This window comes from Cyclopterus lumpus, chromosome 20 (assembly GCF_009769545.1).
Source record: "Cyclopterus lumpus isolate fCycLum1 chromosome 20, fCycLum1.pri, whole genome shotgun sequence".
In the NCBI taxonomy this organism is placed as follows: domain Eukaryota; kingdom Metazoa; phylum Chordata; class Actinopteri; order Perciformes; family Cyclopteridae; genus Cyclopterus; species Cyclopterus lumpus.
The window spans coordinates 11,313,270-11,328,614 of record NC_046985.1 but is presented as its reverse complement, the minus strand read 5'-3'; the positions used below and the strand labels follow the sequence as shown (position 1 = coordinate 11,328,614).

General features: G+C 39.0%; 1 protein-coding gene across 1 annotated transcript in view; it reads left to right on the top strand.

Annotated features, from left to right (window-relative positions):
* Positions 1-15,345, top strand: part of cntnap2a (contactin associated protein 2a) — a 308,808-nt gene that overhangs the window by 170,398 nt on the left and 123,065 nt on the right. Inside the window, exon 11 of the mRNA XM_034560734.1 lies at positions 13,529-13,678. Within this exon, the coding sequence (XP_034416625.1) occupies positions 13,529-13,678 (150 nt within the window). The remainder of the gene's footprint in view (positions 1-13,528; positions 13,679-15,345) is intronic.

The window sequence follows — 15,345 nt, the reverse complement described above, 5'->3', positions numbered from 1 at the left end:
TAACATAACATTGCGTTCTAAATGATTGAAAACATGCTTCCATCCTCCCAGTGCTGATGCAGTCTCTAGGGCTTTGAAGTCCCAAAATCTAATTTACAAGACAAACAATAAGTGAAGTTGGATGTTGTGATAATGTTATTGTGAATTTCATGGCTTTTTGCATTTTTAAGGGTATAAACACACTCATTCAATTCAGTCTCAAATACGCCAGTGAGTAGTTCAAGTTAATTGTTCAGTGTGCCGTATTGACTGCTACGAAGTTAGAAGGAAAATCAGTTGTGGTTCTTTAACTTTCACTTTTCTTTTCTTCTTCATTTTAAATTACAGTACACCATTCATGTCATGGTTGTTTTTATTAAGTGATGTTCGCATAAAACAGTCAACTTCTGTCTCCATTGTCTTTAAATAACTTGATCAAATTGAGCTACCAAGGACAACTATGAAGGAAAAAAGACAACTGAAAAGTGCAAATCCCCGAGGCCTTGGTGAAGATCAAATGATCAAAATCACAGAGGGAACACCAGGAAACCACTGAAGGTGTTCCAGGTTGTAGAATCATCGTAAAGCCCACAGTTCTTTTGAAGACACATAAAGACCGAACTTCCCTGTTCCAGCTGTAAAATTAATGCATTTGCAATGCTGGTATGACCATTAGCTATCTCTGAATTATGCAACACTATCTGACCATTAAGGTATAAATTCACTGCCATCCACTCTCCTTTCTTGTTGTTAAAGGCAGTGCATCTGAAATAGTACACTCCCTTGACAGGTGCTGTGAAGATTCCTGCAACAGTAGAGAATCAGAGAGGTCAGTTTTGTTCTCTTAGGCTTGATTAAGAAGTTTGTGGTAATGCATACCTGTAGTTGGGTTGTAAGCTGTGCCAATATTTGTGAAGACTCTACCATAGATGAGTGGTGTTTCAGTAAGGTATGGTCCAATCGTTCCTGAATGGGATAAGCCAGCAGAGAAAGCCAGCTTCGGAGTGCCTGTAAACGCATGATTGAGACATTTAACTAAGGGACAATAATTTGATGCCAGATTATTATTTTTTCTCGATAGCAAAAACATAAATGATTGGTTAGTTCCAAGGGAAAGCAATACAATTTATTCTTTTAAAGTAGTCTGTTTCTTATCAAAATACCTGAAATTGTTATTTCAATCTGTTCCAATGTTTTCCTGACCATTAGTTGAACAGTCTTATACACATCCATCTGTTCCCTGAGAGAATTCATCTCAATCTTCTGGTTCAGCAACTCCCCGTCACAGGTTGTCATTCTAGAAACCAGGGCTGCCAGTTCTTCTGTTTGCACTAGAAGCACGGGAGTCAATTATCTCTTAGTGCTCTTCAAGATTTTCTAGAATCAACAAGTCTACAATTTTTGTAATTACCTACCAGAAATTAGTCTCTCAGCCTCCTCCAGCTTTTCCTTCTGGAGCTGCTCTTCAGTCTTAGTTGCTTCCAGCTCTGCTATATTTGCTGCCACATGGTTTTCCATGGCTGTCAGTGTGGCATTCATTCCTGAAATATCATAGAGGGTGAGGATGACGTTCTTTTAAGCAAGGCTGTTAATTTCAAGTAAGAGCTGTATTTTTACGAGAAATGCAAAGCATTGCATAACCATACTAAAAAGAGTATATCTCTGCAACCACAATGGCTATGTGAATGTTGGTGTTATAATAAAGGCAACACTTGTGAGATTTGGCCAGACGTGTAGATAGCAGTATAAATGTTGCTTGTTAAGAGTAAATGAAGATGCACACAACAAAATAAAAGAGCACTTTTATGATGATTATCTCTTTGGAATGATGCAGCTGCAGGTTTACACCTCTACCAAATTCAAGCACAATATGTGAACATTGTCTCTGCAAAGATTGACTTTTAGTACCTTCCCGTTCAGGCGAATCTCTAAATCGTGCATTTTGGATTTGTGTGTGCCATTAAAATTATCATGTACCACGCTATATATTTCACCCTCAAATCATCATGCAATATTTTTCCATTACGTGGCCAATAACTCAGCCACAGAATGGCCTATATGAACCTAATGCCCCTCATTTTGATCTTTACAGCCTGTAGGATCTCTCTATAATCAACCCAAATTAGATTGACAGCACTGTTAGCCAACCAGAATACATTTTCTGTCAAATGCTCGCTACAATTGGCTGATAATGGCCTGAGAGCATTCATCTCCTTCTTCTGGTTCAGCACCTCCCCCTCACAGGTTGTGATTCTGGAAACCAGGACTGCCCGTTACGCTACTTGTACTAGAAGCACGGAAGCCAATGATTTCTCACTGCTATTTCCAGATTTTCTAAAATCACCATCTCTGCAATTTTGATAATTACTTACCAGCATTCAAGCTCTCACAGTCCTCCAGTTTTTGCGTATGGAGCTGCTGTTCAGTCTTAGTTGCTTCCAGGTCCGCTGTAATCGCTATCACATTCTCTTCATTTGCTGTCAGTTTGGCGTTCATCACTGAAAAACCATAGAAGCTGAGGATGAAGTTCTTTTAAGCATTTTTTAACAATAATAAACCAATAAGATCCAAAACAATTAAAATGGATCTATATATTCAGTACATATAAAAAGGTTTTGAATTAACCAATCACCAATATCACCAAGTTTATGATTTTCATAATTACTTACCAGCATTCAGTCTCTCAGCCTCCTCCAGTCTTTGGTTCTGGAGATCCCGTTCAATCTTAGTCGCTTCCAGATTCGCTATCACTTGGTTTTCATTTGCTGTCAGTCTGGTGTTCAATTCTGAAAAACCATAAAGGCTGAGGATAATGTTCTTTTAAGCAAGGCTTTTTTAAAGAAGCATTTCATGGCTTCATTAAAATACATTTGGTTTGTAATCATCTATTGCCAGTGCCACTGATATGACATCATACTCCACTCATACCCATTCCACAAAACCCTTATTGACTGGTGTTGTACGGTTTGTTTGTTATTATTTCTGTGAAAATTGTAAGCAGTAAGTTACAACAGGCTTCACAGATCAGGTAGCCTGTTACTATTAGTCTGTTAAAATCTGTTTATTATACTATTTCATTTTATTTAGTTGACAATATGTAATAGTTAGTTTTCTGTTTATTTACTCAAATAAACTGAAAAACTGAAAGTACATGTTGATTTTTTAACAATATTAAACCAATAAGATCCAAAGCAATTCAAATTGATCTATATATTTAGTACATATAAAAAGGTTTTGAATTAACCAATCACCAATATCACCAAGTTTATGATTTTCATAATTACTTACCAGCATTCAGTCTCTCAGCCTCCTCCAGTCTTTGGTTCTGGAGATCCCGTTCAATCTTAGTCGCTTCCAGATTCGCTATCACTTGGTTTTCATTTGCTGTCAGTCTGGTGTTCAATTCTGAAAAACCATAAAGGCTGAGGATAATGTTCTTTTAAGCAAGGCTTTTTAAAGGAGCATTTCATGGCTTCATTAAAATACATTTGGTTTGTAATCATCTATTGCCAGTGCCACTGATATGACATCATACTCCACTCATACCCAGTCCACAAAACCCTTATTGACTGGTGTTGTACGGTTTGTTTGTTATTATTTCTGTGAAAATTGTAAGCTGTAAGTTACAACAGGCTTCACAGATCAGGTAGCCTGTTACTATTAGTCCGTTAAAATCTGTTTATTATACTATTTCATTTTATTTAGTTGACAATATGTAATAGTTAGTTTTCTGTTTATTTACTAAAATAAACTGAAAAACTGAAAGTACATGTTGATTTTTTATCAATATTAAACCAATAAGATCCAAAACAATTAAAATAGATCTATATATTAATTCAGTACATATAAAAAGGTTTTGAATTAACCAATCACCAATTTCACCAAGTTTACGATTTTCATAATTACTTACCAGCATTCAGTCTCTCAGCCTCCTCCAGTCTTTGGTTCTGGAGATCCCGTTCAATCTTAGTCGCTTCCAGATTCGCTATCACTTGGTTTTCATTTGCTGTCAGTCTGGCGTTCAATTCTGAAAAACCATAAAGGCTGAGGATAATGTTCTTTTATGCAAGGCTTTTTTAAATAGCATTCCATGACTTCTTCATAAAAATACATTTCTGGTTTGTAATCATCTATTGCTACTGATATGACATCATATTCTACTCATACCCTTTTTTGACTTTTCTAATTCCCTGCAGTCTGTGGTGTCTGGTGTTGTAAGGTTTGTTTGTTTGTTTGTTGTTTTTTCTGGGAAAAGTGTCAGCAGTAAGTCTTAGAAATTCAGTCTTAGAAATATACAGCTCCTCCCTTCTTCTGGTTCAGCACCTCCCCCTCACAGGTTGTCATTCTAGAAACCAGGACTGCCCGTTACGCTGCTTGTATTAGAAGCACGGAAGCCAATGATTTCTCACTGCTATTTCCAGATTTGATAGAATCACCAAGTGTACCATTTTCATAATTACATACCTGAAATCAGACTCTCACTGTCCTCCAGTTTTTGCTTTTGGAGCTGCTGTTCAGTCTTAGTTGCTTCCAGGTCCGCTGTAATCGCTATCACATTCTCTTCATTTGCTGTCAGTTTGGCGTTCATCACTGAAAAACCATAGAAGCTGAGGATGAAGTTCTTTTAAGCATTTTTTAACAATAATAAACCAATAAGATCCAAAGCCATTCAAATTGATCTATATATTCAGTACATATAAAAAGGTTTTGAATTAACCAATCACCAATATCACCAAGTTTATGATTTTCATAATTACTTACCAGCATTCAGTCTCTCAGCCTCCTCCAGTCTTTGGTTCTGGACATCCTGTTCAATCTTAGTCGCTTCCAGATTCGCTATCACTTGGTATTCATTTGCTGTCAGTCTGGTGTTCAATTCTGAAAAACCATAAAGGCTGAGGATAATGTTCTTTTAAGCAAGGCTTTTTTAAAGAAGCATTTCATGGCTTCATTAAAATACATTTGGTTTGTAATCATCTATTGCCAGTGCCACTGATATGACATCATACTCCACTCATACCCAGTCCACAAAACCCTTATTGACTGGTGTTGTACGGTTTGTTTGTTATTTTTTCTGTGAAAATTGTAAGCAGTAAGTTACAACAGGCTTCACAGATCAGGTAGCCTGTTAGCAGTGGTGTATAAAGTACCGAAAAGCAATACTTGAGTAAAAGTAAAGATACCTTACTGGAAAATGACTCCAGTAAAAGTCACTTATGAGAATACTACTTGAGTAAAAGTCTTAAAGTATCTGATATTTACTGTACTTGAGTATCAAAAGTATTTTTCTAATATTAAATGTACTTAAGTATTGAAAGTAAAATTAAATGCTGTTAATAAAAAAGCAAAGGCTCAGAATGTTGATGGTGCTGTGGCCACCATGACCAAGGACAAGGAGTTGTCTTGAAAATAATTGGGTTGGCTGTGATCTATCCAGGAGCAACAATGTTCAACGTAATATATTTTGCATACGTATACTTTTGCATCTACTGTGAACTTATCATCATAATTCTCCGAACAACAATATGACACTATGAAGGAGTTGTAACAGTGCCTTTCTAAGTATGCTCATTCCGACTAGAGGATGTAGAGGGAAAATGCATAATATTGTGTTCAGCAAAAAAGATCTATTTGATGCATCAGGTCAGTTTTTTGAGAAAGGACACCTGCCTTGTAAACTCCTCTGGGCCTGATCTGAACACAATAGGCAACGGTTTTGCTCCAGCTGAATCTGCAATTGGCCGACTGCTACCATAATAACTCGATCTGATCATCCACAAAATGACTCAAATATCAAAACATGATCAATACTAAAGTAGCACCGAAAGTAACAACCCATTCATTACTTGAAACTGACAAAATGTCCTGTTCATCTTCAAAAGAAGTTGTTTTTCAAAATTGCTGGTCTTCGTCACCACCGTCGTTTGTTGCGGGGAGTAGCAGGTGCTTCCATTTCTGCTTCCATCATGAAATCAGTCATCTACTCATGTAGCTAAGTTAGCATCCTGAGCATCACTGGGAATCAAAAGAACACGCCTTTGAGAGCACTTGTTTGCGAGCTAGGACCACTGATTCGCCAAACCTGCTTGCTTGGAGTTTGTGTTCCACCACAGTCCCCGATGTGGGTCTCATGATTCATTTTTTTCTAAAGATAGATTTGATTTTGTAGCAAGTAACAAAAGTTTCAGGGGAAATGTATCGGAGTAAAAGTATCAGTTTTCTTTGCAAAATGTAGTTAACTAAAAGTGAAAGTCAACAAAATATAAATAGTAAAGTACACAGATATCCCAAAAAAACGACTTAAGTACAGTAACAAAGTATTTCTAATTTGTTACTATACACCACCGACTGTTAGCATTAGTCTGTTATGTTTAATTTCTGAACTATTTCATTTTACATTGACAATAGTTAATGTAATAGTTAGTTTTCTGTTTATTTACTAAAATATACAGAAAAACTGAAAGCACATGTTGATTTTTTTAACAATATTAAACCAATAAGATCCAAATTGATCTATATATTCATCCATCCATTTTCAATACCGCTTATCCTCATTAGGGTCGCGGGGGCGCTGAAGCCTATCCCAGCTGACATAGGGCGAAGGCAGGGGACACCCTGGACAGGCCGCCAGTCCATCAAGGGCACATACAACCATTCACACCTATGGGCAATTTAGAGATCAATTAACCTGCAGCATGTCTTTGGACTGTGGGAGGAAGCCGGAGAGCCCGGAGAGAACCCACGCTGCCACGGGGAGAACATGCAAACTCCAAACAGAAGGACCGCTCCGACCGGGAATTGAACCCACGGCCCTCTTGCTGTGAGGCGACAGTGCTAGCCACTACACCACCGTGCAGCCCAGCTCTATATATTCAGTACATATAAAAAGGTTTTAAATGAACCAATCACCAATTTCACCAAGTTTACGATTTTCATAATTACTTACCAGCATTCAGTCTCTCAGCCTCCTCCAGTCTTTGGTTCTGGACATCCTGTTCAATCTTAGTCGCTTCCAGATTCGCTATCACTTGGTATTCATTTGCTGTCAGTCTGGTGTTCAATTCTGAAAAACCATAAAGGCTGAGGATATTGTTCTTTTAAGCAAGGCTTTTTTAAAATAGCATTCCATGACTTCATAAAAATACATTTCTGGTTTGTAATCATACCCTTTATTGACTTTTCTAATTCCCTGCAGTCTGTGGTGTCTGGTGTTGTAAGGTTTGTTTGTTTGTTTGTTGTTTTTTCTTGGAAAAGTGTCAGGAGTAAGTCTTAGAAATTCAGTCTTAGAAATATACAGCTCCTCCCTTCTTCTGGTTCAGCACCTCCCCCTCACATGTTTTCATTCTAGAAACCAGGACTGCCCGTTACGCTGCTTGTACTAGAACAGTGGTTCTCAAACTTTTTCTGTCACGCCCCACTTCGGAGGAAGAACAATGTTCGTGCCCCAACAAAATTGTAACTAATTGGTCCATGCTGAATTTTTATTGAAATAACAACTTTTTGTGACTCCTCCATCTGTGCTTTTTCAAATAATATAGAATAAAGAAAATTGCTATCACTTTTAATTAAACCAGATTGCTCCATCAGACAAAAACAAATAAAAAAATGCAATCACTTTGTTAGAACAATGCAAATAAAGTTGTGCAAAAAAGAAATAATATTTGTCAAAAAGCTTATTGTGTCTGCAATCAACCTGTTTTACACTGAATATCTTTACAAGATAATAACAATAAGTGCAACCTGTGAAAAACTAAACAAAAGTTCAAATATTTGGCAATAAAGAGTTTTACACTAAATATCTTCACAAAACAATAATGTGCAACTGGTGCAAAACAAACTTAGTGCAGATATGTGTGAGCCATCAAGTTGTATCAGTATTAGTTAAAATTCACTCAGATTCTCAAAGGAATCAATATTCCCCTGATCGAGTCGCCTGTCCCACATCTCCAGCTTCCGAGTGAAACCGCTGAGGAAGGTGCTGCTCTCTGCCTTGAAGATGAAGATTGAATTCATTCAGCTTTCCAAATAAGTCACTGAGATAGGGCAATTTCATCAGAAATTATTCATCAGAAAACCTGCCTGCAAATTAATAATTATAATTGAATTAATAAATTTGACTCCAAAAAGTATAATAAAGATAAACTGAGTCCACCTCCTCTTTGCAGAATAATATGTGTATGGATAATATATGTACAATTTAATTTGTATAGTACTGTCCTGTATGACATATACTGTATATGTCATGCATATGACGGATGTTTAATGTCTCTGAGCTCAAAGACTCGCGACAACCCTTTTCCTCGTGAGAGCCACCGAGCTTCGCTGTGAAACAGCTGAAGGCTCCACTCCCGTCTCCTCACAGAGTGCAGAAAACAGTGGTGCTTTCAGGGGTCTTGTTTTTATGAAAATGACCACGCTGATACCGTTGGTCAAAACCTTGTGTAGTTCTTCCTGTTCCCTGCCGTGGTCTGCGCACCATCTGTGCAGAAACCCACACAACTCTCCCATTTCAGCCCGTGTTCTGACAAGTAACTGCTCAGAAGCCTAACTAGCTCTTCATTTAGCACACTACTAAGCTACACGTGAGTCGCATAGGAGCTTGGAAGTCGCGATCGCGCATGCGCAAGCGTAACCTGTTAGCATCGTAACCGTAGCGTAAACATTTACACGTGCTTTTGTAATATGTGAAATTCTCCGCACTGCCCCCCGCGCCCCACCTGTAATACCTCAGCGCCCCACGGTTTGAGAACCACTAGAAGCACGGAAGCCAATGATTTCTCATTGCTCATTCCAGATTTTATAGAATCACCAAGTGTACCATTTTCATAATTACATACCAGAAATCAGACTCTCACTGTCCTCCAGTTTTTGCTTATGGAGCTGCTGTTCAGTCTTAGTTGCTTCCAGGTCCGCTGTAATCGCTATCACATTCTCTTCATTTGCTGTCAGTTTGGCGTTTACCACTGAAAAACCATAGACAAGGGTGTCAAACTCATTTTCACCGTGGGCCACATCAGCATCATGGCTGCCCTCAAAGGGCCAGGGGTAACTGTAACACTGTATAAATGTAACTACTCCCGAGGATATTGTTAAATAACTGTCTTTGTGTAAAGATATTGTACATGCATTTATATAAATGTAAAAATATATATGCAAATGTCCCTTATATTATAAAATAAATCCATTTAATTATATTTATTAAAACCCACATTACTGTATCAAAGATCAAATACGTTATTACATTAACTTTGTTCAAAGCTTTTTTGTCACAGTTGAGACAAAACTCTGGTCCAACAAATAGTGAGCTACTAAGAACATGTGTGACAGATGTGGTCTGGGGCAGTGGTTCTCCACTGGTCTGGGGCAGTGGTTCTCCACTGGTCTGGCTGTGAGACCCACAATCACCCCTGAATTACAAGCTGAGATCCAAATCGAGGAACATTTTCAACTTCTCAAATTGATTTAATGAAAATATGGTGCAGTTTAAACCTGAGATAGTAAAGAATATCACAGTATGCACAAAAAAACTAGTTAGGAATATTCCCTTTACAGTCAATTATAAACCCAAAAGTGCATCTTAAGGACACAAGGTAATACAACATAAATAACTATTCAGTAAAATACTCAAAAGTGTTTTCATGCACAAACATGAAATAAAAAAGTCTAGTGAGAAGTAGTTTTAAAAAGCCTCAAAAGATGTAACTTATGGCTCACTCACTGATTATTTGAAAACCAACGCTGCACTATGGAAACAAGTGTCTTGAGGAGCAGCTTTTATCCACAAACTCAAAGTGTAATTACAAAAAACTTAAGTATACAACATTAACTTTTCTTCTGATTACCTTATTAGTAGGTAAATACTGAAAAACGTGAAGCAGCACTCACTTCAACCTTCGAAATATAAGCACAGGATTTTTTATTTTATGACGTGGCGGGTGGCATCCGGTCCGCCACGTCATAAAATAAAAAAATATATAAAATACATTTCTTCTTTGTAATCATCTATTGCCACTGATATGACATCATACTCCACTTATACCCTGATTGACTTGTGTTGTACGGTTTGTTTGTTATTATTTCTGTGAAAATTGTAAGCAGTAAGTTGCAACAGGCTTCACAGGTCAGGCAGACTGTTACTATTAGTCTGTTATGTTTAACTACTTCACTACTATTTCATTTTACATTGACAATAGTTAACGTAATAGTTAGTTTTCTGTTTATTTACTAAAAGAAAAAGAAAAACTGAAAGTGTACATGTTGATTTTTAACAATATTAAACCAATAAGATCTAAAGCAATCAAAATTAAAATATATATTCGCTACATGAAGTTTTAAATTAACTTTACATTTACATTGATTCTCACAAGTGATGATTCCATTAACATTCCCTGGACTCAGCTCGATGTAAAGTTTATTAACAATATGTATACCATTTTGATATTCCACTGACCATATGATGAAGCGACAAAATACTTAGCTGGAAATAATAATTATTACACCCCCAACCTGAATATTACAGATGTTGTCAATATACTACCTGCGTTATCTTTCTCCACTACAGCCACTTTGTCTCTCAGGAGTTTCACTTCATCCTTGATGAGCGTCAGTTCCACTTCTTGCTCCAGTAACTTGTGTTTCAGAACTGTCTGCTCTTCCACGATGTCCGTGTACGTCGTATCACTCTCCGGTAATACAGTAGTTCCTTTAACCTGTCCTTGAGTTGATGTCACACACAGACAGAACAGTAACGCCAGCAGCAGAGTGCCCCTCATTGTGAATCCTCAACCCTCCAGAAATACCACTCGGAAAATAAATAGAATCAGGTTTTAGTATTCAACTTGTACTCTTTACAAATGTGACCACAGCTGTGAGCAATAGTGGTCAAAGAAAACTCTCATTAATTATCTTGTGCCAAGTTGTCACAAGAAGGCCGTACCTGACCATATTTAGACGGGTAGGCTGATGCAATGACCACAGCTGTTTATACAAGAACGACCAGCCATGCCAACACAACAGGAAATTACTTCAAAGGATAATTTAACATGCAGTTGTGGTATTACATTGTGGCAGTTATTTTGGACATAGGTAGTGCTTTTCTCATAAACATCATCAATTAACTTGTGTATGCAGATGGTCGGTAGCTGCACATTTACATTTAACATGTTTGTATTATCTGGATTAACGGAAAAGCCTTGACAAGGTTTCCATATTTAAGGCATTGAATAAATGCTTCTGCTAACATGAATAATACATGCGCCTCTATTTGATGTTCTTAACAACAACACAAAGCCTTGGATGGAATGGTGTATAACAATGTTTTATATATGACCTTAATAGTTGTTTTTCCTGACAGGAAATAAATTGCCAAAATGTCATGACAATATCTGGGTAAAATGTTGAGGTCAAATGTTATTCTACAATTATATAATTGGCAAAAAGAGAGAGAGTGCGCCACACGTGTGTGTGTGTGTGTGTGTGTGTGTGTGTGTGTGTGTGTGTGTGTGTGCAATATTCTTTTGTGCATTCGTGCCGCAGTGAGTGTGAAGATTAAATAACACTGCTATCACTGATAAGCTCATCATTCAAAACTATTGCTGGTGATGTAAAACAGATGAGGGGACACAAGGTTACACAGTATCTATTTTCCATTACATTCAAGAGGTTATAGAGACGGACGGGATGAAGCAGGGAGCTTGATAGTGATTACATCAAACCAATATACCGTCAGAAATGGGATTGACTGTAAAGGAGCCCATCAAGGTCTCTTTCTACCACAAATGGCTTTTCTGATGTCATTCAGACAAAGCAGACGGCGTCCTATAATTTTCTTGCCGACATTACATTAAAGTTAATGACTTCCAAGCATAATACCAATGCACTGTTGTATCATTGTATTTTATTCCCTGACACATTCATGTGTGTCTTGGTGTGTGTGCCTGTGTGTTGCATGTGTGTGTTTGGGCTTATTTAACCAGCATTGCCCTGAACAAGGCAACAGTCGCAACACACCTCCACAGGTGGCCATCTTGGCGCTTATGCACACAGTCACCCCACTGAGAGAGATTAATTAGCGTATCCTACTGACGCGAAAGCCAAGTCCCTGTGCATTCTGGGAAGAAATAAGCAGTGTGAAACTGTGCCTCATAGATGGTGAAGACAAATGCAGAAACTGACACACAAGAAGCAAATGCACGCACGCACACACGCACGCACACACACACACTCTCTCTCTTACACACAGGGGTCCAATGTATTGACACACGCAGCAAGCTAAGGTGCATGTGTATTGACGTGCATGCAGAACCATGAGTAAATAGACTCAAATTTCAACGTGACCGTACCTTGAACTTTGCTACACTGTGTCCTTGCTATCAATGTATTACAGTCAGTGAAGCAGTGAGTGGAGCCAAATTAAAAAAAGGTAGACAATGCAGCAGATGGCCACTGAGAGGAGAGGAGCATGAAGACAGAAAGGTTATAGGGAAAAGTGAAATGCAGAAATATAGGAAAGGAAATAAAGACAGAGCAAAGAAAGAAAGAAGAGGGAGGCAGGGAGGGGAGATGAATAGAGATTGGTGTCAGTAAGAGGTGATGTATAGAGGACATGGTGATGAGAGTGAGCTGGCTTCTCTCTCGGCTCCAGTAGTAATGTCCCTTTCCAAAACATCACTCATATTTAATGGAGCACAGCTACAAGGGAAGAGAGAAAAGGGAGAGCACAAAACTCACATGCACGAACACTACACTGACATATGCAGACAACGCAACACATTACAGACTTGTACACACTTGCACAGAGAGCTCAAAGCGTGCATGCGCAGATAGAGAACCCACACACACAGATACACACACACACACACACACACACCTACACATACACTGTGGTACTCAGACGCAAACAAGGTTCTCTGAGAGTTAATGGAGTTGAGACACAAGGGCCTTGAGACTGGAAGCTGCACTCGGCTTGGAGAGGGGTGAAGAGAAAGAAGCAGTGAGAGGACAAAAGCAAAGAAGAATCGGGGAGCTTTGGCATTCATATAGGAATACGTGGAGAAGTGAAGAAAAATGTGGTGGAGGCCGGAACATGGTCCTCAGCTGAGCATGTTTTAACTGTGTCTGAAGCCACATTGTCAGTCACATTGCCAGTCAGCTGAGATGAACAGAAAAACACAGCAGTGCAATTATTGTGGACAAAAACTGTTGTATGACAAAGTGAAATGTAAACAGAAAGAGAGAGATAGCAACACCTCATAGACAGACATGGTATTTCCTTGTTTCATTACCCAAGATGAGTCACTCTTTTCCTTAAACCCTATTCACGTCCTAACTTTGACCGAGAAAGATGACCCTGTTTTGAATGTGGAAATCTGCACAAATAAATGTAAGGATCTGGTGGTGTACCTTTTTTATTAGATTTTATTTTTTGCAGGAATCAGTTAATTAAAATGATTGGAGTCTCATTAGAACATTAGACATTCTTCTGTTCCAAGAAGTCAGTCAACTGAAACTAACTTGACAAATGACAAATTGTATCCCTGTCCCCCTTCAGGTTCAGGCCTTAACGACGGCCAATGGCACACAATACGTTTGGTCGCCAAGGAGAACTTTGCCATGGTGACAATAGATGGCGAGGAGGCGTCTGCTGTGCGCTCCACCTCACCTCTCACCATCACCACAGGAGGAACCTATCACTTGGGAGGTAAGAATCTGTGGCTCAATGGTCGTCCTACAATCAGAGCATCGGCGGTTCGATCCCCTGCTCCGCTAGCCCACGTCGATGTGTCCTTGGGCAAGACACTTAACCCCAAATTGCTCCCGTAGCTGTGCCTCCGGTGTGTGAATGTGTGTGCATGTTAGTTAGTCCTGATGAGCAGGTGGCACCTTACATGGTAGCTCCTCCCATCAGTGGGTGAATGGTGTCATCTGTATGAGAAGCACTGGGCTTTCAGCTAACTCCAACCCATCCGCGTCCTTATTAGATGGCTAGAGCAACTGGTGTAGTATAAAGACCACGAAAGTCCATGTAGGTCGTGTAGGAGGCCGAGGTTGGATGTGTCAAGCAAAGACAAGACTTTCACGCAGTTTGTGTCCAGTGTGAAACATTAAATTATTCTACCTTAATTTTGTTACAGAACTTCTGTACTTAACACGCATATTTACATGGTAACCAGGCCACAATCTTTTCCTAAACCTCACTAAGTACCCTTCTTGCGTAATTTTAAATTTGTTTCACTTCCAACGATGTTATACAAAGAAAAAACTATTTGAAGCCATGTTGGATGTTACCTTTTAAATAGAGACTCTATACTTGTAACTAACAGAAACTGCACTTTTCTGGCAACATGGAAGTTAGTTGTGAAAAGACACTTTAGGCGTAATTAGCGGAATCGGACACCCAGGCCCACCCTTAAAGCGTCTTAGTTTGCAGAGCAGGGCCACTGACCAGGTCTTGACGAGTTGGGTGTGAAATGCGTTGGCAGGGCTTCGTTAAACTTATTAGATGAACTGTACCAACATGAGTCTTATCCGTCTGTGTGTTTGCAGTCTAAATATGTCTCGAAATCATTTATCCCACTATAAATCTATATCCCAGTGGCCAGAGTTCAGGAAGTCGCTCACTTAGCAAGAGCACAGACACAACTAGACCACGAGATAGACACAACCAGCGAGAACACACACTAACACACACGAAGCAGCTACAATCTGTCTGAATTAGGAAGACGCCAGGTTAATGATGCCAGACACTGCTGTCCGTCTGTTGGAAGATGGTCCGTATCTAAGTGTGCACATGTGACTGTGTGTGCGTGTGTGTGTGCGTGTGTGTGTATCTGTGTGTGTGTTGGCACCTGTATGAAATTACAGTAACTGAGAGAGATAGTCTGGGCTCTGATAGCTCCATCAGACCTCTGTTCCTCTCTCTTCCTCTCTCAATCAGAGTACAATCTCCTCCATCAAGCAAGACCATCTCCCCGGGCCAGTCAATAAGGATCGTAACGCCTCACACACACATACGCACGCGCACACACAGACAGTCACATGTGCACACTTAGATACGGACCATCTTATTCTTATTCTTATTATTCTTATTCATAAAATCTAAGCTTCTGAGGCAACTAAATGCATTTCACTCATGAAGCATCCAAAACTTGTTACATTTTCTTAAGGATTTTTTCTTTAATCCGGGGTGTTGCAGGATTATACAGTATTAACCCTTTTTTTTCACCCCAACTTTCTCCATTTTGATCCAATTGGGGATTTATTGATTTTGGTAAACTGAGTTGGGGAATCAATAGTGGCTGAGAGGAGAGGATCTCTGTAATGTCTTTACCCCTTGAAGAGGGCAGAGGAGACAATCATAGTGAGTGA